The sequence below is a fragment of the Antennarius striatus genome, chromosome 4 (genome assembly GCF_040054535.1).
Source record: "Antennarius striatus isolate MH-2024 chromosome 4, ASM4005453v1, whole genome shotgun sequence".
Taxonomy (NCBI): domain Eukaryota; kingdom Metazoa; phylum Chordata; class Actinopteri; order Lophiiformes; family Antennariidae; genus Antennarius; species Antennarius striatus.
The window spans coordinates 15,056,485-15,083,690 of record NC_090779.1 but is presented as its reverse complement, the minus strand read 5'-3'; the positions used below and the strand labels follow the sequence as shown (position 1 = coordinate 15,083,690).

Genomic DNA, 27,206 nt, shown 5'->3' with positions numbered 1-27,206 from the left:
CACCTAGCTTCATGTTCTTGGAGGTTGAAGGCAGCTGGAGAACCCAGAAAGAAGCCATGCAGACACAGGGTGAACATACAAACTCCCCAAAGAAAGGAATTGAACCTGGAGGCCACCACACTACCTACTGTGCTACCCATGCACTCATTTTAATCTTTCTGAGATGTATACAAGCATCATTAGATCACAGGTGGATGCTCTCTATTAAAGCATTCATTTGCCATCATGGTGGATTCATAACAAATTCAATATTAGGCCAACTGTGCAGCACTGCGCCCTTATATTAACGTCCTCAGCGTCACCAAAACCTCTGGTTAATTCTTGGCTGACAGTTTATCAACTGACTGTGTTTGACAAGAGGGTCTAATCACACGTTGGGTTCAGGTAATTATAGTTAACAACAGGTACATTCCGCCTCTGAGAGTTAATCTAAAAAAAGAGAACAACTCTGATATGACAGGTATTCATTTGGACACACTTCAAGAGCTTTCTCTGTGAGGTGGGTGGGAACCAGGCTCTGCTGTGCCATCAGTCACGTCATCTCCCTTAGACATGAGCTAAACCTCATGTCAATGAGATGTTTGATTTCTGACCTCCATATCAGAGCAATGAATAGAGGGTCATAAACAGTAGATCATAAATAAATAACTGATATTTTTAATGATTGATGCTTGAATATAAAAATCATGCATATTAATAGACTGTTATAGACATGTCAGTTTGAACATGACTCTCTGGGCCTCCCACATTGAGAAGAGGCTCCTACCCCCCAATCCAGTTTGCTTCACAAAGGCTTTAAGCTGTGTGTGGTAAAGATGTTGATCCATGTAGTGTCTACCATGAGATTTTCACCTGCTCGTGTTCAGCTCACTGGCTCATGAGAGGGATCTGCAGCCAGCATCACCCACTCATTTCAGGTCTTATGTCATCTGCAACAAAATGTTCCGACCGCTGTCAGGTTAGACACCTGTACTCAGGTCAGTATTACAGCCACTCAAGAATTGGACATTTTACATCCCATCTATCAAATTTGAAATAATCCATGCGCAAAAATACTAAAACATGCAGTTTCTGAGTAGATTTACTTATCCTCCTAAATTTCCCAGTTTGTGATAAATAAAGTATATCTATCTATTGGGAGCAAATCTAGGGGGAAAAAAAAGATAAAAGAATGCTTGAAAATAGTTTAAAATACAAAATAAATCTGGAGTACCCCCTAAAATGCCATTTTTCTCTTGTCCCCCCCCCTAATGACCAAATTGAGTTATAAAATTAAACAATTGAATTAAATGTCATTTTTTGGTATCATTTGTTTCATTACTGTCTCTTGCAACTATGGGAACATTTGTTTTAATAAACACTACATTTTAAATAATAATTTAGTCATGGAACGTGTGTCCCACAACATACACACACAACCCTGTTACAACCTTTTTACAATGGTAGAATAGAGCAGAGTCACGATATGCTGGACTTGACATCAATTTTCCAAAAGAATGGGTAGAGCAAAGGTATGTCCTCTCTTCTATTTTACGTATTTTTATAACATAGTCTTTATTAAATGTCTCACTCTAACTCATACAACACTGTTATGCACATTATAATATCACATTTCCTTTATTTACATGCAGTAGGTGTTGGTCCTGTTTATGAGCAGCTGGCTGTTACTGCTGAGACAAAGCAAACATTAATATGGGGTTTTCACCCTGTTACTGTAGTTATTATTTATTGAAAATAAAACTTGTAAAACCAAATAAATCATGTAATAAAAATTGTACCATTGATCTATAACCTGAGCTAATTAAGCCTTTGATAGTTTATTACCTATTGACAAACATGCAGCAGAAAATCATAAAAGGTTTATTTTTTTAAGAATTTGGAAGCCTAAATTTCCTCCAATACTGGAATGACTCATTAAAGTTTTCATTCACTTCTAAAACGAAGTTTCGAGTGTGACTGCTGCTAACTAGCTATAAAGAGAAATGACATCCTGAATGTAGTCCAGTACTTCATCAACCCTCATGCCAGTTTTTCGTCATATCAACACCTCCCTCTAGTGGAGAGTGTTTGAAAGCACAATAAGCATTTAGATGAGATGCATTTCTCATTGAATGGCAGGGTATTTCCTTTATTACTAAAAACACATTAATAAGAGGCAACAGCAATGAAGGGTTAAAATGTTTTACTGTAGTGCTACAGTACACAACAGGCATGACTGAAAACATTAGGTGAATCATGTCTTTTGTGGTTTTGATGAATGACAAAACCCCCCCAAAAATCTAATGAATCCCCCAAACAGTCGAGTAGAAAACAGAAAAAAATAATAAGACCAAATAAAGGTGTAAATAAAATCATTCGAAGAATCAACCTTTCTTTGTGCTCCTCGAGTCTCTCCCATTGGGTAGATTAGGCAATGGAGTCGCAAGGGTTAAAAATCATTAAAAGCCAAGATCACAGACTTGACTTTGTACAGCACAAACCTTAATGGCTTACTCGCACACATGTGCTCCCTCACAATGACACACATTTACATACACAACCCTGGGAGTGTGAGTGTCACCCTGGCCCCCGTCCTCCAAGGTGAATTGGATTAGGAAAGTCAAGGTTAATCACCCAATAAATACATTCTGAAATCTCTTCCTGAAGCACTGGCCTCCAGAAATATATACAAACCGATTAAAAAGAAAAAAGAACAAGTTGTTACATCTTAAAACAGTCAATTTAACATGGTGTGGACCATAAACGCACACAAATCCACCTTCTATAAGCCAAAGTCTTCATTTCCACTCATACTCCTTTGTCCCTTCCCTCACACACTGTTTCTCCTACCTGATTGTACACACTAGTGGATTGGTCTAGACCAAAGCAGTGCTTTGCTGTTATTATTCTCTTACATCTCTACAGGCACACATATTCAAAGACACTCCATTTGGCTCTCCGCCCTGCCTCAATTCCATTATCCATCCTTCCTCTGTGTCGCTACAAACACACACAGCTGTCCTTGTAAACAAGTGGTCTTTGTCCTGGCAGATTATAAATACTGATTTGGTAAAATCATCATTTTTAAAATGGTATTTGAGTGTACATCACTATATAACACACAAAATTGCACTGCTGGAAGATATTCCTTCTTTCTTTGTACATGTCGCATGTTTCTTCTTCTTTTTGGCTTCAGCATTAAGGCCCAAAACTCTGGAGTGGAAGGGGAGTAGAAGTCCAAGTGATCTGCCAGTGCCCATAGGGCCTACTGTACTGTAAGTACGGACAACATATATACAGGCACATTAACAGACAGTATTGCAGGGTCATATAAAAAGACACCAAGGAATGACAAAACATCCTCCCTGTTGATTAATTTTGCTAAATCATTCTTCATCACATATTTCATGAATTTTTAAACTGAAATCTTTCTCATATGGTCATTTGTCATCCGTCCTCTTCTGTCCAAAGTGCATTGGTGCCGGTGCTGTTTCAGTCTGGCTACACTAGGGGGTGCTGCTCCTCTCTGCAGGCGACTGACAGATGGTGGCTGTGGCTGTGTTTATTGCTATACTGTTTGTGCTCCTCCCTCCAAGAGGAAACAAAAAAGGGGCAAAGTTAATCTCCAAAAACTGATCTGAGGCCACTCTCCTCATCTGCTGATTACCGTCTGTGCTTTTGGAGGGATCTAATAGCAGATCAGTATTGGAGGGAAACCTTCATCCCCACCCCAACCCGCCCCACCTCCCTCACTTGAGGAGCTCAGGTAAAGACATAGTTGAGGAGGACCTGCAAGAGGAGCAGAGCACAGAGGATGAGACAGCGACGACCCGTTAATGAAACGCCGTCCTCTGTCGCCCTCTGATGAGCCAGCTGACGACTCAGTGCCACCAGGTTCCTGCGAGGAGAGGAAGAGCCCAGAGTTACATCAAGGAATCTAAACCTAACATTACTAGAAAACAAACAATAAATCAATCAAAATAATCCCCTTAAGAAGTCAAAGAAATGTTTGGAAGTTCTGAAACTGACACTGATTCAAATGAATAAATGCTACTACTTTCAGATTCACTGACTACAGTTTATTCAATCGCTAGCAGATGTCAGTTTTAGTCCAGACTATAAGAATAGAAACTCAAACTGTCCACATCCTAAATATAAGCATGATTAGGAAACAAAAGTGATTAAGTGAACATATTCAAGGTTCTTGTGAAGATAAAATGCTATCCAATTCCCTCTGCTACTGTGTGTGTATGTGTGTGTGTGTGTGTGTGTGTGTGTGTGTGTGTGTGTGTCAACATGAACTCAGTTCACCTCTGTATATCCTGCTGTGTTTTCTGTATGGATGTGATGGCAGCTTCTATCAGAGCGATGTCCTTCACCTCTTTATTGCACCTCACACACTGATTTGAGAACCCTGAGTGGACGATGGGAAAGAATTTAGGAGTACATCAACAATAATGATAGTTTTTGTTTCTTTTTCGTGTGTGTGAGCCTAACCTTCATTGTCGGAGGACTCGTGCGTGGGTTCTGGCGTGGTGGTGCTGCTCTCAGTGTTCTGGCTGCAGCTGGATGGCTGGCTGCTGGCCTTCCTGCGTGTCCCATTCACCTCAACCTGTGAGGAGTCACAAAAGTCTCACTGTCATATATTCAGGCTTCCATGCAGACTAATAACCCGTGTTCTGCTCAGGGATCAATGCAACAAGTTAACAGTTGAATATAAATCGGCTTTAGTTGTGTGGCGGTCACCGCAGCGAATCAAAAAACACGCAAAACATGGCTGATGATATTTGTCACTGATATCTAACCTTCTGTTCGCTGGCCCAGCTGTGGCCGTAGGAGAGTCCATTGTGCCGCCTCTGGATTTTCTCCTGTGTCTGAATCACTCCGTCCTTCTCAAACTGAACCAGACAGCGATCATTGTCCCATGGCTGTAAGCTACAGAACAGGATCGTTAGTTCCACCTTTGTCCTCTTAATGCACAGATTGATTACAAATACACTCATCTAAAATGTTATGTAGAAATCATTGGAAGATGGCATATACCCCACACCCTCACCAAAGAAACAAATAAGTGATTATATGACAAATCCCTCAGAGGATTCATGCAAAGTTTATGTGTGATCGAATTTGAACAAATCATACTAAATCCTAGTTGATTTCTTGTTGATTCATCTTCAGTCTAAAGTCAGCATACTGAAAAAAAGAGAACAACTGACAGCCTGGAAGAATGTCTAGCCTGGTGTGTTCATACTCAATGTGCCTGTAGGTCCACTCAGAGGTGACGGGGTCTTGATGGAAGAGCCGTTGGGTCCAGGGCTTGTCTCCTCTCTCCTTGGCCTCTTTCCGCTGAGCTTCTTCCAGCACATACTTCTCCTGAGTGGCCCGCAGCTGGTCCCGATCCATGATGGCACTGGTCACATGCTGCCACAGTCTATCAGGAGCAAATTACAGCTAGATGGCATATGGCACATGTATGCTTTGCTGACATCAGCAGGGTCAGCGTTACAAATCCGCCTCACAACAAATGCTGTACAGTGTACATTAGGTGCAGCCTTTCATTCAGGCATGCTGGTCTCAGAGCTCTACTATAGTGCATGGCTAAGTGACAAACACACACTTAAATGGATACTGTGACTCATCTTATCACTAATACCTACATTGCTTAAAACACTGTGTGAAAGATTTTGTGCTGTTTCCTTCAACTGACTATATTCAAAATACGAAAATCAGCACATGATGACGAACGGATGAAGTTCAGGAACAAACACAGTAACAGTAAGCCATCATGTTAGAGGCTTACCTTTCAGACTCAAACTCTCCCTGCTGGTCTACTTGGACCACTTGTCTCCTCAGTCGGGTGCTGCGTATGTCTGCAGTGGGGTTCCACAGTGTCTCCTGCTGTCCTGAGTGCTTCTCATTAATGAACACCTCACTGTCCTGAATACAACAAAAAAACCAAGAATTATTCCATTATTTGTATTACAGTATTGTCCGCACTATAAGACGCACCTAAAAGTCTTTAATTTTCTCGAAAATCGAGAGTGCGCCTTATAATGCATTGTACCTTATAGTGCAGAAAATACTGTAATGATTATTACATCCAAGAACAATGAATTTAAAAAAAAATCAACAGTTTTCCAGGCCCTGTGTAAGGACAGAATTACTGCACAGCAGTGAGACGACACAAAGGGGCTAGATAAATGTTCTCACCCAGTGCCCCTCAACAGTGGCCAGCAGCTCCTCTCCAACAGAGATCTTTCCATTGATCTGATTTACAGAGCAGGATCCTCCAAGGAAAGGCTACAGAAAACAGATTTGGTTTTACTGTCATGAAAAGACTGAAAAGGCAAGTCATGTTAAAAATATAAGAAAAAAAAGAAGTAGCCAAGTAAAAGTAAATGTACCTTGAGTTTAAACTCCAACTCTGAGAAACATTTGGTTTTCTCACATTCAATAGTAACCTTCCCGCCCAGCTCTAGTGTCATAGTGCCATACAGGATACCTAGAGGAGGGACAGACACACATACAGCACAGCATCAACAGACCGTCAATGAACAGGATACAGTTAGAGGTCCAAAGATAAGACATACCCTTCACATTATCAATGACTTAACAGGATTATACAAAGTACTCAAAATGAGGGTAATTTTAAAAACTGAAGCAATCTGACAGCAGATCAGACATGTTGGGTGAAATGAATGGCTGCCAAGTTACAGCCTGTATGTGACTGTAGCAGTGGCTAGTCAGGTAGCTCCAGCCGTGGCTCAGGAAGAACAACAGGGGAAGTTAACATGCTCTGCATTGATACCCTGCTGTAACAGCATCAAAGCAGGATGTGTTCAGGAACAAGTAGCTCATCATTAAGGAGCACTTACAAATTACACTCAGTCCTACAACATAAGGATTGTGTGCTGTGTAAAAACTAGGACTGATCAAATGTAAAGACAGTGGAATTCTTTAAATTGCGTTTAGTCAAATCCTAAATTATTTATCACTAACTTCACTTAATTTATTTCTGTTGTCTTCACCCACACATCTTGTTTTCAAACAGAGAGAGAGAGCGACAAAGATGTAAACTAATTCAATCCTATCATGTCTGCATTCTGTATGTTTGTGACATAAAGTACCATTGTTTAAATTTATTGAGTTAATAATGAACATGATGTACGGATTACAGTGTTTCAGGACAAAGTGAAAGTAAGTGTTCAGCTCAGAATGTGACAATAATAGATATATCAACAAAACGTGGAAAATCTATACAAAGATGAACGTTCCCTATCCTTTGGATGTCTGAAGAGTGAAAGAAAAATCTCTATACAATAGCTTGATGATGCAGTATGAAGAAGATTAAACCTAATGCAAATACTAACAAGGCAGTCAGAGCCTGCAACATCCCGTGACTTACCCTGACCTTCTTTAAGGGTACGTCAGGGTTTAAGCTTCAGGGTAGGTCAAAGTTTTGCACTAGCTTTGACTATAGATCAAAGCTAGTGCATTGCTTTGATCTGTGGTCTTACTCACACTGGACTTCTCCCTCGTCTTTCTATCTTATCCGCTTCCTGAATGTACAAAGTTGAAATTTGACCTTGACCTAGTTTCCACAAGGTCATCATCTCATTTTCATCCCCTTTGCTGTCTGAGTAATGTACTTTTGTTTCATCTTTGTAACGGTTGCAAAGATATTTGGTGGACATACTAACAGACTGATGAACGGATGGACGCACGAACACTGACAATTACAATACAGGTGATGTGGACAGATTAAGTGATGGTAAAAGGTTCTGGTAGAGTTCTTACCCTTGCAGTGAGCGTAGGGCATGGTGATGATGTACTCCTCATCCCTGGTCAGGAAGACAAGCCTGGCCTTGCCATCCAAAATGGCTGACAGAGAGTTCCCTTCAATCATAGAAGGAAAGCAATTCAATTTAGGACAAAAGTACCACCTAAACTGGTTTATAAAGACATATTCATTGTGTGCATCTACCATAGAACTTGGACTTGGCTAGGATGCTCCCGCTGATAGAAAAGCCATCCTTCCTGTTGCAGACATGAAAGGCAGAAATGGGCGGATGGTGGGACACCTGGCAAAGGAAGAGTGAGACATCTGAGCACGATCAGAGAAAAAAAAGGTGTCAGACTTCTGACACACATTCATTTTACACTTTCACACAAGGAATGAATTGCATCCTTGCATTTCCACCATGTAGCTACAGGCAGTGTTTCACCTGTTCAGCTATGTAGAAAGTACAGCTGTTGGTTTGAGGATGAAGCCAGCAGCAGCGAAACGTTTCCCCAAGGATTGGGTTGTATGGTTTCTTCAGACCCTGGAGAACGCCAACACATAAGTACTGTTAGTATCACTGCATCTGAAACCACCAAGAGGCACTGTCTAAACTCATGTTACTCGTGTTGTCTAAACTGGCCTCAGATTTAAAAAGTTAAGCCACAGGTAACAAGCATCCAGATGAATGCCTGTCTGAAGCACAAATTCACTGGCTCAAAACTTTCCTCTTTGGTAAATCTTACAATTAGGAACAACACAGATTCCAGTACATAAGCTGCTATAGGCCTAGATTGCCTGGGGTATTTTCTCTGTATCTCCCATTGCAGGGAGTTACATTAATTACCTCAGGAGCATCTGTCTTTCTTCGCAACAGAGTTTGTTTAATTTCTGACTCGTCTACAAGCAACCTCCAGTTATTGTACAGGTGACCTATGGCACTTCAATCTGTTCAGTTGTGCACCTCCTTGACCCACAAGACTTACATAGATTTTAGAAAATATCTAGAATAATTTATTGTACAATTTCGAACGTTTGTCCATCCATACTAGAAGGAGTCATTCTCATTTGTGATTCATTCTCAGATTTTATTTGTATATTTTTTTGTTGAAGATTTTTTTATGGGGGATGTTTTCCTCACCCAAGTGAAAGGTCTTCATCTTTAAAAGAAGTACAGGACAGTAATTCCTTGTTATTCGCGGTTAACGCGTTCCAGAAACCACCCGCACAAATAGTGACGAACTATTTATTTTATTATCTACGGTAATTTAAATGTTTATGAACCGTCCCCATATTGATATTAATCCACCTTCTATCTGTACTGTATTACTGTTTCCCACACTTATAGATTAAAACACTTTTGTATTAAAGAAAAGTGTTTCTTTAATACCTGGAAGTGTGCAGCTTTCCGTGAGTCTCGGAAAGCAGTGCACACACGGACGCCGTTAGCCAATAGCATGAGCATACGGTATCACGTGACTACCTACTAAAATTTTGCGATTTAGTGAAGCCACGCATCTTGAAGCAGGAATAAGCGAGGGATTACTCGCCTGAATTACAGCCTGAATTATTTGGTCAACTGGTATGAAAAATGGCTGACCTTGGGTTTCTTGTAGAAGCCAGATAAGTACCATCTCATCACTTGCTTGATCCGTCCATATGCACTCTCCTCCTGCGCAGCTCTGAGAAAGGATGGAAGAGGAGATGGACATAAAGAGGATAGACAGTAATCAATCATGATCAATTCTAAAATTATGGACAGACAGATAATATGGAGTCTTTAAGACACGTACTGTGAGAGTAGGTCAGCATGGTAATAGTAGTCAGACAGCTTGTCCAGGAAAGAGCGTGGCTCCAGGATGAAGGTGGGCAGCACCACCTTGGACAGGTCCATGCCGGGTCGGAGCTGCTTCAACAGAGTCCAGATCAGACCTTTGTTCTCCTCTGATACAGTCTCCACCTGGGACGCCTCTCCAGCCTGAAGTAACACACGCACGCACGCGCACACGCACGCACACACACACACACACACACACACACACACACACACACACACACAATCACTATTGTGGAAGTCTTTTAACAGACATATTGACAAAAAGAAGTAGAGAAGCATGAGGAGAATGTCTGAAAAACCACAATTTACATTTTAATTAATATCAAGCCAGAATAAGCAGGACAAATTAATTTATCTTAAATTTATCCTATTTTCTATTTAGTATGGTGGAAATGTTTACAAAAGTACTTTTAGAATGAATTTTAGATGTTTTAACAGTATCGTTTCAGGTAGAAAAGTCAGAAATAGATATATGGTAGCCACAACTTCCTTGACCAGTTTACACACACACACACACACACACACACACACACACACACACACACACACACACACACACACACACACACACACACACACACACACGAACACACGACACCTCACCTCAGCCATCTCCTCTGTGCATTGTTCCACATAGGCTGTGGCCTGTGGCCCAGGGGAGAACTCGTCTGATTGGTCCATGTCACTTTCCTCTGTCAGCCGTCCACCATTTTCATTGGCTGTAATATCCCAGTCATCATGAGCTTCACGCTCAGATTTGTCTGAAAAGCCATCCTGCTCCATGTGTTGATTGCCCAGCAGCGTTGTGTCATTTAACCTGATAACAGCAGTGGACACCTGCGTTAGAACACATCTGAACTGGTGTACAGTGATTCAATGATTTGCTTCTGCTGTAAACCTTTTATTTACTGTAGCTATGTGTGTATCAGATTTGTAATTTGCAAATGTGATTCACTTTGTCTTATGTTCAAACCATTAAAAAAAGGGATTTCGGTTTTGTTCTTCAAAGTGGCAAAATAGGGACTAAGTGACCAACTATAATTCAGTTCATAACACAAGAAAATAATCTTAAAATTGGTTTCAAAAGTTTCTGTAGTAAAAATTTTGAGAGCAAAATTCTTGTCAGAATGGAGAAACCTCAGATTTCTAACACCAAGAACAATGAAGACAAAAAGAGAACAACACCATACAGAAATATTTAAATGAACAAAGAAAGGGGAAGTAAGAGTGAGCAATGGGGAGAAATAGAGATGCTACGTCAGATTTCTGTGAACGGTGGTTCAATCACATTTAGACACATTTAAAGGAACACACGAATTGTCATGAAGCACATCAAGTTTTAATCACATGTACTCATTTGTTATACAATCAGAAAACCAGAAATCCTCCACCCTCAGGATCAAAGCTAACACTGATGAAGATCAGTGAAATGGAAAAAGTTGTACGGCCATATGGTTTCCAAACCATGTTCAGAAATGGGATTCTAGTCACAGAAAACATGAGAACTTATTTTTGCAGCGACAACAAAAGAGAGTTGAATCTCTCAGGTCTGGACAGACCAGAAAAGTCACATTCCACTGCACATTATTTATAAACCAAAACACGACATGGAAGAAAACCGTCTTCCCCTACCTCAGACACAGAACGCATGAAGACAAACTCTTCAGGAAATTAAAGCACTGATGATATTACCAGTAAATCCAAAAATAGGTGTAGTCTATGCTCTGTCCTCTTATCTCCTCTGTGTTTTTTGCTTTTAATCTAGCAGAGGAGAGGTGTGGTGGTGCGTCCGTCAGCTCCGGCAGGCCTCCTTCCCGGCTGCTTCTGTCTATTTGCTAATGTGTCTGTGTTTGCGTGCAGGATGACAACGGATGTGCTGATATGTCTCTCATGGCAGCGTATAGCTGACAACCTATTACATTTTCCTGCTCCTCTGTCAGTCACATGATTGCACAGGGTCTCGTGATTGGTCAGGAGAGGAGGGAGAAATGGGATGGTAGACCAGAGGGAGACTTCAGCCAATGAGAGAATGAAGGGGAGGAGTGAAGGGGAGTGAGGAGGAAAGGGATGTCTGATGTAGGAAATGTGTGAACAGTACACATGCGCTGATGCATAATAATAAGAAAGAGTGAAAAAACAACTACGATGAATGAATAGGAATATTAAGACATTAAAAAAAGGATGGCAATAACTTGTAATAGTTCCATTTTTGATAAACAGAACTATTTATAGAAAATAAATAAACATCCTAGGTAGAACGTTGCTCATACATTAACAGAATTAGGGAAAAACTACTGCCTTCTGTCTACCATGAACCAGCTGGTGGTTGTATTGTTTATGGCTACATTTCAAATTGCTGCTTAGCAACAACTACTTACATTCGCTTTCCCTGTTAGCATTATCAACCCAGTCTGTATTTTCAAAACCTTTAAATCATCTTAAAACTCTCATGGAGTTGTGCTTTTCTTCACAGCATCAATCGCCAACACAAAATCAGATCGGCAAGTTTTAGAGCGCTGCAAAAACCTCAATCAGTAAGTGCTGACCTGTACCACACCCCTGTCAGCAATCAATTGCTGTATCATTACACTCAAGGCAAAGCTCACACTCAGGTGATGTTGCTTTTATGAAGTTGCTTTGTTTGTATTCACTTCATTCTAAATTTAGTGATACCATCTATTTCTTTGAGTCTGGAAACCTACCTTTGAAACAATGCCTTCCAAATGCAAGACTCATCTGATGACACCAGACAACCTCAAATCATGTGTGATAAATCTCTAAACAGAATCCTCAAGGCTTTCCCCTTCCCCACTAACATAGCTAATGTAATGTCTGTTATGCTAGGGATCAATGTCCTGCTTTTAGCAAGGAATATTCCTGCAGTTCATGATTCCTCAGCTGTTATTCTGTGTTAGTGACCAGAAATCATAGAAATCATTGTATTTCAGACAAACCACATGAGAACTGCAGAGGACATGAGTATGTTTACAAGAAATGTCAAGAGTCCCGTGTCAGATTACAAACAATACGCCCTTGAGTGTGATTAAAGGAAACACAGATGATTTAATAGCTAATAAATGTAAGATGGAGACTGATCCTATCTGAAATCCTATCTATGTGCTTTGCTTACTGTAGCAGCTCTGCATCACTGAGTGTGGTAGCCTGCAGCAGTTGGAGTATATGAGAGGACTCTGATGATGTGCTGATATCTGCCTCTCTCCCTGTTTTGGCTGTGAGCTTGTAAAGGCTGGAGCAGCTGAGAGCCAACTCCAAGGCATCCATCCAACAACGGCCTGAAGATACAGATGCACTTTAAAGATGGGAAGAAGGAACAATCTTCTCACGAATATCATAAAACATCACACATAAACCTTACCATCAGACTCAGATGCTGCTCTGAAGATCAGGTAGTTGCTAGGTAGAGGCTGTGTGATGGAGCCAACATTCTCTCCTTTAGGACCCTGAGCATATGGATAGAAATGTTAGTCACGCGTCATGCTGTTCTAGTCGTGTTGGACCAACAAACACAAATGGGTCTCCCAAGGGGCTAAATATAATGGAGCAATGAAAAGGGTAATTATCAACTGAAAGTGAAAAGTAAAATAAATAGCTCTCAAGTGGCTGTCAAAGTGAGCTATGAAGTTAAAATCAGTCACTTTGGTTTTAGTCTCTCAATAAAAGTAAATGCATTATCTTTTCCCAGTGTTGAGACAAATATTTTTTTAAAACGTAAACTGAACGTAGTCAGAGTATTTGATGATCCTACCACTAAAAGGCACTGCAGTAACACACACAAAATCTGTATTGCATCCTGCGAAGCGGTGATGTATTGTAATTGTCAGTGTTTGTGTGTTCATCCGTCCGTCTGTCTGTCCACCAAATATCTTCACAACCATTGCAGATAGAAAGACGAAAGAAAAAGCACAGTACTCAGGCAGCAAAGGGGATGAAAGTGAGATGATGACCTTGACAAAACTAGGTCATGGTCAAATTGCAACGTTTGTACATTTTTTTGCACATATCTCAGGAACCAGATAAGATAGAAAGACGAAACAAAAGGCGGTATATTCAGGGAAGCAAGGGGATGAAAATGAGATCACAACCTTGACCTTGAAAAACTAGATGAAGGTCAAATTTTCACTTTTATACCTTTTTAGCTACACATCTCTGAAACCTGATGAGATATAATCACAAAACAAAAAGGAAAATTTTCAGGAATCCAGAGGCATGTGTCGGGAAGTTGCAGTCTCTGACTGCCTTGTTATTACTGAATTAAGTTTTATTTGGGGGTGCTTTTCCTTTTCTTGATTGTTAGTTGTATGTGGGTTTCCAATAATGGCACTTAGTACAAACATATCTTGCCTTGACAGCCCAGATGGATTTGTCCAGTGGGTGGTAGAGCTTAAAGCAGAAGCCGTCCTTCTTGGAGGGCCTCTCAATCAGTTTGCATGCACTAAGCAGCACGGTGCCCACCCAGTGGTCTGTTTTGGGGGTCTTATAGATCAAAAGAACTCCAGGCTTCAGGGCACACCACAGCTTGGTCCAACTCTTTAAAGAACCACGGATCTGAGGAAGGATAAGATATCACGAGAGACAGGAGGACATGTTACAACAAGAAAAAATATATTACAATGTTTTTTCTGTTTTATATCGCAAATACCAAAAAACTACAGGGTTGACTTGCAAGATAAAACAAATCACTTTTAATCAGGTACATTGAACATTAAAATGAATTATTCTGAGCTGTATAACTGATTCTTAATATATAGCAGCTCTATATAATACGCAATATCGGCACACCTTTAGCCAGTTGGACATGATGACAACGCTGGGATCCTTCAGTGCACTGAACAGTTCCTTAGCTGCTCGTTTCTTTTCTTGCCTGTAGTTCTGCTTTTGGACCTGTGAAAGAGAAAAATCAGCAACAAAACAAGAATGACTCAGTGAAATGTTCCTTCAGTCCTTCCATTAGTTCTGTTCAGAAGAACTGATTCTGCAAAGCAACCACTAGGTGGAAGCAGAGCAAAACTACTGACTGCCATCAAGCCATTATCCTCAGTAATATGAATCACTCCCTCCAGGAAATTGTGATGTCATGATCATAACAATTACAGTAATGCAAATTCAATCTCTCCGTGTATATTCTACACAACCTTGACACTTTTTACACATCACCCAAGCAAAGTTCAGAAGTCATTGTAGTTCCCTGTAGTTATGTGAAAAACAGTGGTTGCCCAAGTTAAGTCGCTGCTTCTTGGAAGGAATAATTGTCAATTTTTTGAAAAGTGTACATCTGTAAAGTATGATCTCAAAACAAGTTCTTTCAAATGACTTTCTGCATGTTCAACCCACTGATCTTAAACTGACGACAGTCAGTTCTGAAGAGCTACATACACAATTACAAATCTAGTTGCAAAATCAGGTGCAACCATTTTGCACAACTGTCTCATGCAAGTGATGTGTACCTTGAGAGACTCCTTTCGGGCCAGCTTCTCTGTTGGGGAGGGACAGTCCTTCTCAACACCATTAAACATCCTGGACTCAGACTGGGGGAGGTAGAGGAGGAGACTGTTATTGAGAATTAAGAAGCGGGAGATACATTTGACAAGCATTGTATAACACAACTCTAGTAGAAACTTATTTTTAAAGATTTTTTAACATTTTTTAAGTGTAGGGGAAAAAAGTAATTTCACATAACTAGAATTTAAATGACAAATTTGTTTAAACAAATTCCCAAGATCCTTTTTTGAGGGTACTGCCGCCGTAAACACAGCACACAGAACTCACGACTACCTGCCAAGAGTTAACTAACGAATTCTGCTCGCGTTATGAAAACCATGTTTATTGTTCTCTGTGCCACGTAGCAGTTGATCTGGGAGGAACAGGTGGGTGTCCCTTTCAATTGGCAAGGCAGCAAAGCTGACGGCTTGGTCCTGCTGCTGTGACCACGAACTCAATGAGTTCCTTGATTAAACAGCACAGAACACTCACTGTTAATGGCAACAGTCAGTAAGAGTAGCATATAAGATCTAGCCTGTGGTTTTACTACGATATGAAATCACATGTTTGGTATGTGCAAAGTGGTCCACTGGAAATTATTCACATTTATTAGTGCCATTCGTAAAACGCAGCACATTCTAATATCCATTTATGAAGAAAACATAAGCTTGCCAGTTCTCGTGCTATTCCATTATAGCAAATGTATGGCATTAAATTAGTCTGCAGCAAAAAAGTAAACAAAACATGGGGATCTGATACAAGGAATAGTTTCTGCAAACCATAAACATCCTTGCAATGTAATGTTTCTGTTCCTGCAATCCCATCTGGATACACAATAGAAATCCAGCTTTGCAAGGATGTTTTATATTTCTCGTTTGCATACTGTTCTGCGTACTTGCATGCATATGCCTTGTTTTCAGATTAATTAAATACAATACAAAAGGCCAAGAATACAGCTGTGTCTGCGACTTAGCCCACATATATTAGGAGATATTGCGACACGATGAAAGGTGAAGAAACAGGAGGACACAATACAAAAGGAGATTACTCAATGGCTGTCATTCCTCTTCAGTATTACTGAAAAACTGAAAGCTAATACAACTTAAAGAGTAATTCCAGTACCGGATGGTTCTGACTGGGCTTGTTGCCCTCAAGATTACAATGCAACCAGGTGATCTACAACATGATTTCAAGAACCTTCCAAGACACAGAAGTCCTTTAGAATATATACATATAAAATGCATAAAAACAGAACAAAATAAAGTACCACAATTACCCTTTAACTCAGTATTAACACCAAGTACACAAAGGTCTGGGTCGCAAAATAAATGCTTCATGGTGTTTAAAACAGTTCCCACCGTGGCCCTGACATAAAATACCACTACATAGACACAGTGTCATGAATTAATAATATTGATTTCTGGTAAGTTGATGCTTATTTACAAAAAAAAAAAAGCATTATATCTCTCAATCAGTGCTCTTTTCAAATATACTGAATAATGAAAATGAAATGAGACATTTTACGTGGAATTTGGTGGTATAATATATTTCCAACCTTTCATTACTTCTTCAAAACAATAGCATTTAAAGCCACTTAAAAGCTAATTGTTCATTTTGTTAACACTAAAAATAAATTGTAGATGTTAGGGAAAAAAAATAAACACTTGTCACAGAATATAAAAAGCAAGCAGCTCATCTAATGCATCACTTCTTCTGTTGAAGAACTGCCCAATCAGGAACTGCGTTCTTACCTTACTGCCTGGTGATTGGGCAGGACTCAGTTCATTACTCAGCATGGAGAGACCATCCCTGTCTGTCTCACTGCCTGGTGGGACCCCACAACACACAGTCACATACAAATGAATTGGAGGACAAACCTGCTGACAGACAAGGCAGGCACCCCCAAAAGCAGCCAATAAGCAGCAGCTGAGGTTTGTTGATTAGTAGAGAGCAGCACAAAACACCATCATTTCACAGACAATGGAATCCATAAGTACACATCATTGGAATGCATTATTCTCTCAAATTTGAATTTCACATGCCACTTTTAGCATCTTTTGAGCTTTTACCTGGACTGAGATTGTAGAGGTCACTGTCTCCTCCATAAGAGAGGTTCCGGGTGAGGCTGGGAGGGTCAATTTTGGGCGGGGAGGTGGGATTGGGAGACAGAGAAAATCTCCGATGGAACAAATTCTCTTCCTTCATCCTGACGACCTGCTCTTCTTTTGCACGGAGAGAGGCATAGAGGGGAAAAAAACAAGGGAAGATTTGGAAAAGGAAATGGGGAGACATAAAATTCCGTTTAGAGCAAAAAGTGACTTTCAGGATGCTAGCAAGCATTTTTAAAATATATCTATCTATTAATATCAAATTATAAAAACGGAAGTATTTATCATGTGCCTATTTTTTTCTTATTCTTTTTGAACATAATCTTGTCTTTATTTATAAAATGGACTCTGAGCTCTTAAACGCCATTGACAATCAGGTTGTCTGGACACCAAACCTTTCTCTCCTAAAACATCAACAAGGACCTGCTGTACGAGGCCGAGTCAGCATGTTCACTAAATACATGGTATTGTTGTTCTATCCACAGGCACACGTGTTAGAGACCAACCTCACCACCACTACACCACTCCCCCATGTTCTACATCTACCTACTGATGACATCATCCCAAAACAAGGCGCTTCCTCAGTTATTCCCTCAAGGGACAGTTGACTGCTGTGATTCATACATCATTATCATCCAAGTATTTACTTTTAAACAAACTACAATGTATCACCACACAGACATCTACCTATAGACAAGAGGCGTGTGCTTATGACAGGGCACATGTAAACATATAACACACGTTATCCTCCCAGGCTGAACTGTCAGCAATACAGAAAGACTAAATTAAATACAGTACAGAAAGACTTGCTAAATTAAATTGCACAGAATGAAGTTTTTGTATTATCTTTAGTAAATATGTCATTATTTTCAGAAAGAGCAAATGCCGTCCAGATTACCAAACTAAATTTTGAAATTTTAACTGTAAGTGCTACATGGTAATATTAATTCTAGAGAAGGCAGATACAGTACTTGACATCTTGATTTTGAATTTTGACATCTTGAATTCCAGCTACTCATGGCAAAAAAATACAGAGGGATAAACAGAAACTTGTGATAAAGATATGAATATGTACTCTAGGGGTGAACTATGTAAGATTATACACTCATGGATCCCATCCTCTACTGAGGTGCATATTTCTGCACACTGAAGTCTGTTGTATGATCGAGCTCCAACCTTGAAGCCTCATATTGTCACTGTGCTGCTGAGGATTAGTCATATTTTCAAGTGAGCATGCCCACATAAAAACAAAAAAAAACAGGGGAACACAAATAGGAATCATACCGACACATGTTTACTGTATACAAGTGTACAGTGTGACAGGACAGTGTTGAAGTCAAGTCTCTTGTGAGCCTGGGTGTTCCTACAGACAGTTTTGTTTTTTTGATAAGTGGAGGCACACAGGAAGCACTTAGCCCAACTCAGCCTGTTTGTTCCTCACTATTCTGCCTTGTTTCCTCCTCAACTGAGCTCTGTAACCAGTGCCAAGTTACAAACTCATCATAGCATGCTATTAATGACTCTTGAGGTTCAATGGCTGTTTCTAGACAGATCATTATGTTTGTTCAAATGGTCGATAGGTTGATTTTAGCTAAATGGAGCTGTCAGTAAAGCACTGGGGTAAGCGGAGCATGGCTGTTTACCACCTGGGTCCTTCAGGAAGGCTGCGCTACACTGTGCTCTGCGCAGATCAATATCATACCATTCATTTTCTTTTTAGTACACATAAATATTCAGTAAACAAGACCATCTGACCCCCAGCCCACAGAGCTGTCAGAACATTGTATTTCATGAAATTCATTCACTGAGTATTTCTACAGACTGATTCATCTTTTCATTCTCCTACGTTATTCAACTATTATTAAACTGGTGCATGAAGCAAGCATGCGATGTATAAAAAGTTCATCCTGGTGCATCAGAATGGGAAAATCTGCAGGTTGACTTAAAACAAAACCTGCATGTAGTAATAACAGAGTCTGAGCAATTCACTAAGAATAATGTCCCTCTATAAGTACATGGTGTATATTAAAAATACACAAGCATGGCATCCATACACTCATCACACTCCCTGCTTCCCCTCGTTTTCTACCTTGCCTGTTATTCATTCTCACAACCTCCTGAGTCCCCTCTTGTTTCTGACCTTGCAATCTCTTTAAACCCTTCTTCTTTCCTCCTGCCCTATGCTCTTTTGTCCTTTCAAAGAACCAGCTATGAACAACTAAGATATGAGAGGGAAAAGGTAAATTTATTCTTCCCAAAAAGGAGTCTTAGTTGTCCTTGTGGGGCAGGTCTATAAATAGCATTTGGTTGCTGTGGTGCATGTGTAGAACAGTGCTGAACCCTGAGTGCCATGTGGGCTGCACTGAAGTGAGCATTAAGGCTGTGCATTACACAACAGAAAAAAATAGGTTGCCAAACTGTACTAGGACAAGCAAACGCAGAATTAGCACCACTTGCAGTGCAGGCCCTAAGGCATGTGAAGATGTGGACGGACAGAGCAGAGCAAACCAATCACAGCTGGTTTGCACAGCTGCAGAGAGGGATTTGTTGGGAAAACGACTATGTGTGATCACATTACACAGTCTAGACTGAGCACGGGTGGAAATCTATGCATGCTAAATGTATTTGTCTTGCCCATGGGCCTATGCCACAAATGCAACCAGGGCCGAACCAGGATAACATCTAAAGGCCATTCTAAGAGTTTGTGTGGTACATGACCCAAGTGTAAAAAGTGTGTGTGACTGTGCATACGTGACCTTGCACACAAGAACATGTGATTGCGTGTGTGTGTGTGTGTGTGTGTGTGTGTGTGTGTGTGTGCGTGTGTGCGTGTGTGTGAGTGTTTTCCTTGCTGCAGAGTGAACAGAGGATTACACATTCGTATGATGTGGTTCCAAAGGAGGAATCAATCCCTGCACCATAGTAACTATGGTGTTTCATACTATAACCAAATTTACGGTAATTGCTTGACTTTGAATTCACATCCAAGAATCAATCTTGGGGCAGATGCGGCTCAGTGGCAGAGTGGGTCGACCGATGTTCCAAGATCGGCAGTTCGATTCCCGCTCCCACCCAGTCACTTCGAAGTGTGAGCTTACAGGGAGAGGCGTCAGCTCACCTCCCGAGCACTGCCAATGTCCCCTTGAGCAAGTCGCCATCCCCTTTAAATTAAGCTCATTAGAGGCACACCATGAAGAAGCTGACTGCCACTCTACCTCCCCCTCAACTACATGCCAACATACCCCCTGCGCATGTATGTGTGGGTGTGTGTCACAGGCTTGTGAACACTATATATAGATGCATGCAACTACTAACCTTTGTGTAGACTGGACTCCTAATTTCCCTTTGAGGATTAATACAGTTAATAAAATTTAAAAAATTACAAAAAATAAAATCTAAACCTTAGACAGCTGCATCCTCATAAGTTGTGGAGGTGTGTTTGCCTTTACTAAAGTAAATGGAGACACAATGTGTTTCATAGAGAAGGTGACAATGTGTGTGTGTGTGTGTGGGGTAAAACTGGACATTAACTGCAAAAAAAAGTATTGTGACACAGGACAATGTGAGGAAAATATATCCAATGAGAGTTCAAGGAGCGTTTCAAATGCCATGTTGCATGTTTACCTTCAGCAGGCATTTTATCCTTTGGCTGACCTACTATTAATAATGATAATTATCATACAGTCGTGCCAAATCTGAAGGATCATATCCCACTACACACAGTACCTACATATTTCAAACAAAGGTAATATTTCGTTCATGCCACAAAGAAGCTGGAGGTTAAAGGTTAATATTTACCCAGTGATATGAATGTAATAGAAAAGATAACAAGGTAGCTGTACCAGGCTAGTCAATAACATTCATTCCTGTCACACATTAATCTTGAGATACATGGGCAGACGATTGACAGCAAAACAAAAGTGACCTACAATTGCCTTTTCCAGGTGAAAGCACTCTTGCTGTCACATGGGCACATCGTCTCTAGTAATGATTACCCCAACAGGGACAAGGAGAGAGAGAAAACACAGATGGGGTGTCTGGAAAGAAACACACTGACATGTTCTAACATGCATGTTGTTCATATGCTTGACTGATCTAACGAGCATTGATCTCCCTCTCTATTAAAGACACAACACAAAGCAAGGTGAGTCACAAACCAGGGACGTACCAGGATAACGTTTCTTTAAGTTATGTAGATCAAGCTATATTAGAAAGTCCAGGTCCAGCAAATAGTCCCAAATACTGGTTTAGAATTAGCTGAGAGAGTTTTATTCAATAGACTGAGGACACATTCAGACATGTGTAGTGCATTGGAGCAGCAGTGAATATGGCATCATGCTGGGTATTGGCAGCAAAGTGAAAGACATTTCTATACAAACACAGCCAAATTTGAAAATAGAACTTCTCTGAATATTTTGGTCTTTCATCCACTGTGTTAGAATTTATCACAGAACTAGAAATGCTTTTCGAAAACAACTTCAGTAAGTAAATCTAGACAGATTATTCTCTTTAGGAGTAAAGATCTTTATACAAAACCACAACATACCCCCATGCCCTCACTGAATGTTATGTAAAACCAACACATTCCCCTAAGCCCTCACAAATTGCTGTGTAAAACCATGACATACCCCTATGCCCACAGATTGCTGTGTAAAACCATAAAAGCCAAGTTCAGAATCACATGACAAATGACCACTACCTGCCTGAAACTAGCTAACAGCTGCAACATCCCTGATTATGAGAAACTAGCATCTAGCATGTTTAATAACCCATTAAGCCGGTTAGTAGTCTATTTTCTTTAAAAGTTCAGTCAACCCTCGGTTTTCGAACATAATCCGTTCCAGAAGACTGTTCGAAAAGCGAGTTGTTCGAAATCCGAAACAATTTTTCCCATTATAATTAACATAAATAATTTTAATCTGTAGTTTTTTAAAAACTATTTTACACCATAAACTGCACTGTATACTGTTTACCATAAATAAAAAGGGGTAGAAACAGACACTGTGTTTTATTTTAATAAAAGATATCCTATCGAACTTTGAACACGAACGCGATACGGAGGAAGTATCCTGGGCATTCAAGTTCACTCGGCTCCCGAGTGAGTCGAGTTTAGGTACGCTCGGCGTCTTTCGGTTTGGTCGAGAGCCGAATTTTGGTCGAGTTCAGAGACGTAAAATTCTCGGATTTTCTGGTCGAAAACCGATTTGGTCGAGAACAGAAGCGTTCGAAAACCAAGGTTTGACTGTATAATGTTATGTATAACAGTAGCTTTGTATGACTCATAATGAATCAGAGACAGATTTTTTTCTAATTGCTAAGTAGATCTTGTCATTTTGAAATTTGTAAAGTAGACTCTGAACTATAAAAACAATGGGCATCCCTAAAGTAGACGATAGACAAGGAAAGACATACAACTATTATCAACATTAATATCAGTCATTTTACTATACTTAATAGGCTATTTTGTGGTTATTGCAATGACCTTAGTACAATTTGTGTACATCCCTCCTCACAACTTCATGTCAAATTGACATTGTCATTGTTCCAACCTCACCTACTTATCATCTTCACGTGCATCCACTGTGTCTGAATTACTGTAGCAACAAGCTAGCTAGAAATAAATTAAAAAAGAATCTGAGTATATATTTTGACACATTCAGTCTAATTTATGGAAGATCAGCTACAAAAAAAGTTCTAAATAATAAAAAAAAAAAAATCAGTCTTGAGTAATGACTATGGAATAACAACAACAATAACTCCCAAATGGATAATACATTGTGTATGGTTGTGAGTGCCCACAGCACTCTATGCTCAGCTTATCTGTGAGACAGTCTTGTAATACTGACAGCCAAAATCAAGCCAGCTGTTGCTAATATGATGGACAGATTAAACCCAGACTTTCCCTCGATTCTGCAGCCCTCCATCTGTCCTCCTTTCAGCACCCCCAACCTATTAACCTCTTATCCCCAGCGCAGACTTGGTGACGGATGACCATATGACCTAGATATATACCAACAGGCTTTCTACAAGTACAGTATGTACATCAACACAGCCCAAGACAGTTTACTGTAAGTGGACGTATACGATGTGCAGACATTTGATCTTTGATCTCCTGTTTCTCTTCTTCTGTTATTGAAATTAACAAACATGCACCGTTACATTCCTTGGGTGTACAAAGTGACATCAGCTACACAAGATGCATCAGTGCTCTCAGTGAATCCCAATAGCACCCACATGATGCAAATTTATGATGCATGTGTGACAAAAGGGTACTTGTTTGTGAGGTGAATCATTGCAGTATTGCTATTCTCATTTATTTACATTCAGATTCCTGTCTGCACAGAGTACCAGTATATACTGTAGTTGTTGTTTTTTTAAAATCTGAAACTCCAATTACTGCTATAGACTAACATCATAATTGCTATGAAGACATCTATATGTTGTTTCCTCATTTTCCTAATTAATTCACATTTCTATAGAAACCACAGTGACTGGTGCTTTTCAACATCCGTACATGCTTTGTTAAAAAATGGCATTATATTGATGGTTCTATAATTTTATTTTATTTATTTTTATTTAGTATACTTTAATAATCCCCGAAGGGAAATTAGAAGCTCACTATAGCACATGGTTAGTAATGCATATACAGAAGCGGTATTTTCGTGTTTTCTTTTACTGCCTGTGGGTCTGAGAGGACTGTAATTTCATCTGTGCTGTGTGTCGTGCAGGGCGACACGGTGGCGCAGTGGGTAGCGCTGACGCCACACAGCAAGGCGGTTCCGGGTTTGAGTCCCGCTCTGTAAAGTGGCGGGCAGCTCCTTCATGGTGCGACCTTAATGAGTAACTTGTAAAGCGGATGACGCCTTGCTCGAGGGCGCCTGGGCAGTACTCACTTTGGAGTGTGAGCTGACAGTGGGAGGTGTCAGCTCACACTATTTTTTTTAAAAATTCCAAATAAAAAAGCACTTGTGTCAAACAACAATGTCCTAGCAAAGACTGACCATGACATGAAAACAGCCAGAGAAATTAGTCCATCAGAACATAAGCACAGATCGATAATCAATTCTGTGTTCTGACCTTGATATTCATTTTTAACTAGTTTGACTAAGAAAAAATAGAACTTCTGTTCAACACCATTTAGACAAAAATCTAATTACTTTACAGTGATAAATACCCTTTGTCACTGTCCCTTTGACCTTTTAACACAGACAAAAACATAAGCTTTTATTTTTGTTCCATTTGACTATTTTGGTTTCATTGTCATGATAAATCTGAAATTTTTGTGAATTATGAATTAGTGGTTCCTGGCACTAGAACAATGTTTGACCTGGTCTACAGGGGAAGCCAGCTGGCTGTCTACAGAGTTGGATCTAAGCCAGGGATAACTGTGTGTGAGAACCAGCCTTGGGCAGAGCAAGCTAGGCTGACCTGATGAATCCTGAGGGACCAAACAAATTTATATAAAAGTGTCCTAAACGCAGGCACACATGTTCTATATCCATGGAGTAGCACTCCCTGGAACATTGGGAGCATCAGCTATCAAATCAAAATATTTAAAAAAGTGATAGCTCAATAGTTTTTGAAATGCTATTCTTGGATATACTATCTTGCTGTAATTAATAAGATATGAATTGTCGTCTACTGATATCAATGGTGTGTGGCACCTGAAGCCTTTCATAATCTTCATATTGTGGGCAGTGGTTTATTGTAGTGGTGGAGTGACAATCCATTAACCAGTCTTTTAGCACACAACGTATGCAGTCTCAGTTACCAGACTCACAACACATGTATTTGATTGGTTGTTGTAAACTCAGTGTCAAATAATATCACACATCATTTAAAGAACCATTAAAAAGTGAGTGTTGATGACACATGAGACACAACAGTACAACTGATGTAAGTAAATCATGTTAGAATTCTTTTTTAAATGAGTAGGTCGTTCATATTCACTCAGTCCTGTTGCACATGCTCTATAAAACTGGCTCAACCAATTTAAATGAGCTTTTCATGAGTGAGATAAGAAAAAACTTCGATGGCTACACAAGCATGAAAGATGAACAGTTTGTCTTGGAAACATAATTGTGCTAATACACGTATTAAAAAATACATATACCAATACAGAAAACTGACAATATTAATGAGTTTCATGTTGGATTTCACTCCCTCCAGATTTTCGCAAGGCATAAAAAGTAATACATTGGCCGATTTTACTCATCATCTTATACCCTAAATAAACACAAGGGCTGTGTAAATTTGATTCTTTCAAATGATCTACATCCGCATGTGACAAGGTCTTTTAAAAAAGTCTTCAGTGGCAGAGAAGGAAATAATAATCTGTGGGGGTTGTGTGGAGAAAAAAAGAGAAGCAACACATAGGCAGGTATGTCTGATTAAGGCAGCACAGGCTGCTGGTTGCAACCAAGTGTGGTCCTCTGGGGAACAAGTGTGATGAGGGCAGGGGCTCTGCTGTCTGTCTGCAGGAGACGTCAGAGGTGTGAATGAATGGGAGGAAGATGTCTCCCAGCAGAAAGCCAGTGGTTGCCTATCCTGACTAGACAGAGGGTCATTAAACAAGGGATGGTAGATGACAGGATGTTGAATCACTGACTTTATTTAATTAATCATGCTTAAGCAAAGAGCAGGGGGACAGAGCCCATTGCAGACTACTCTGTGATGATGACTATAAACCATTTTATCAATGTTAGTTATACTTAACTAAAAAACTATGGCCAACATATTAAGTGAAATAGCATTGTAATAGCAAATTTGTCAGTTTGTTAGGCGTTTCAGAATCAGAATGGGCTTTATCTTCCTTATCATCAGTTCTTGAGCTGACTTGATACTCTAAAAAGGTAATAAAAATCACAGTGACTACAGTGTTGAAAACTTTGAGCTCTGCTGAATCTATAGACCTCAATGAATGCACAACCCAGAGGAAAGAATACAACTCCTGGGTGACACTGAAATGAGTCAAAGCTTGAGCAATCACACACTTGCAGTTGTAAACTCAGGTGCAGTGTGCTGCTTGTGAGTACATTGGTGCAGTATGCAAACCTCACCAGGATCCCAACCGGCAAGCCAATATAAAAATCTGGTAATGAGGGCAACTTTATTTTAATATGTACTTTAGACTGCCAAACATCAGGCGTTATCAATTTCAAAATGCCAACGTTTGTTTATCATCTTCCTTGTTTTCAGTTCTAATAAAAACCATATGGCTCAAAGTCCAACATCCAGACCCGACAGCTTCTGGCAGCAAAGGACTGCTGAACACGAGTGAACATTTTAAATGAATTCAAAATTGTGACTATTTTAGCTGTAATCATTTTATTATACATTAAAATACCCGGAATAATCAGTTGAGTAACTGATTATTATTCATTTGTTTCAACATCTGATCAACTCTATAAGCAAGGAATACTGTGGGGAAACAATGCAACTTGACACCACTTCTCAAAAGACAATTATTCAAATAGTAATAGACGCCCAACTAAGCTCTCTTATTTGAATATTTGAAAACCAATGCTCATCCCTATTCTGTATTGAACTGCCGGGAGCAAACTCACACCCAAATAAATGGAAACTGCCATAACATGACTCACTCATAATTTTTAAAATGAAAACTAGAACCAAGGCAGTAACAGACAACGACATCCTGCAACACCCCTGAATTCAAAATTTTACCCTGACCTACTCGCATAGGTCAAAGATCAAAGCTAGTGCTCTGACCTACTGTCATCGATCAAAGCAGTAGCTTTAATCTATGGTCTTACATTCTCCCTCGTCTTTCTATCCTAGCCTGTTCCTGAGTGTACAACAGTTGAAATTTGACCTTGACCTAGTTTTCTCAAGGTCAAGGTCATCGTCTCATCTTCATTCTCTTTGCCGCCTGAGTAATGTGCTTTTTATTTTATCTTTCTATCTGCAACAGTTGCAAAGATATTTGGTGGACTAACTAGCAGATGGACAAACGGACATACACACAAACACAAAAACACTGACA

The 27,206-nt window shown here is 39.9% G+C and overlaps 1 protein-coding gene across 2 annotated transcripts in view; it reads right to left on the bottom strand.

The window, feature by feature from the left end:
* Positions 1 to 2,121: 2,121 nt before the first annotated feature.
* Positions 2,122 to 27,206, bottom strand: part of osbpl5 (oxysterol binding protein-like 5) — a 44,739-nt gene continuing 19,654 nt past the window's right edge. The window contains exons 3-23 of one of the 2 annotated variants that reach the window (XM_068313419.1): positions 17,165 to 17,314; positions 16,847 to 16,920; positions 15,062 to 15,142; positions 14,397 to 14,498; positions 13,959 to 14,162; positions 12,973 to 13,057; positions 12,727 to 12,889; positions 10,200 to 10,413; positions 9,553 to 9,737; positions 9,360 to 9,441; positions 8,205 to 8,303; positions 7,964 to 8,060; positions 7,777 to 7,875; positions 6,384 to 6,481; positions 6,190 to 6,279; positions 5,780 to 5,916; positions 5,231 to 5,410; positions 4,785 to 4,914; positions 4,477 to 4,591; positions 4,291 to 4,393; positions 2,122 to 3,877 (exon numbers count right to left, since the gene is read on the bottom strand). In XM_068313419.1, coding sequence (XP_068169520.1) covers positions 3,742 to 3,877; positions 4,291 to 4,393; positions 4,477 to 4,591; positions 4,785 to 4,914; positions 5,231 to 5,410; positions 5,780 to 5,916; positions 6,190 to 6,279; positions 6,384 to 6,481; positions 7,777 to 7,875; positions 7,964 to 8,060; positions 8,205 to 8,303; positions 9,360 to 9,441; positions 9,553 to 9,737; positions 10,200 to 10,413; positions 12,727 to 12,889; positions 12,973 to 13,057; positions 13,959 to 14,162; positions 14,397 to 14,498; positions 15,062 to 15,142; positions 16,847 to 16,920; positions 17,165 to 17,300 — 2,610 coding nt within the window. In that variant the 5' untranslated portion in view covers positions 17,301 to 17,314 and the 3' untranslated portion in view covers positions 2,122 to 3,741. Of the gene's footprint in view, positions 3,878 to 4,290; positions 4,394 to 4,476; positions 4,592 to 4,784; positions 4,915 to 5,230; positions 5,411 to 5,779; positions 5,917 to 6,189; positions 6,280 to 6,383; positions 6,482 to 7,776; positions 7,876 to 7,963; positions 8,061 to 8,204; positions 8,304 to 9,359; positions 9,442 to 9,552; positions 9,738 to 10,199; positions 10,414 to 12,726; positions 12,890 to 12,972; positions 13,058 to 13,958; positions 14,163 to 14,396; positions 14,499 to 15,061; positions 15,143 to 16,846; positions 16,921 to 17,164; positions 17,318 to 27,206 lie in introns of both variants that reach the window. The other variant, XM_068313418.1, reaches the window with a different exon arrangement.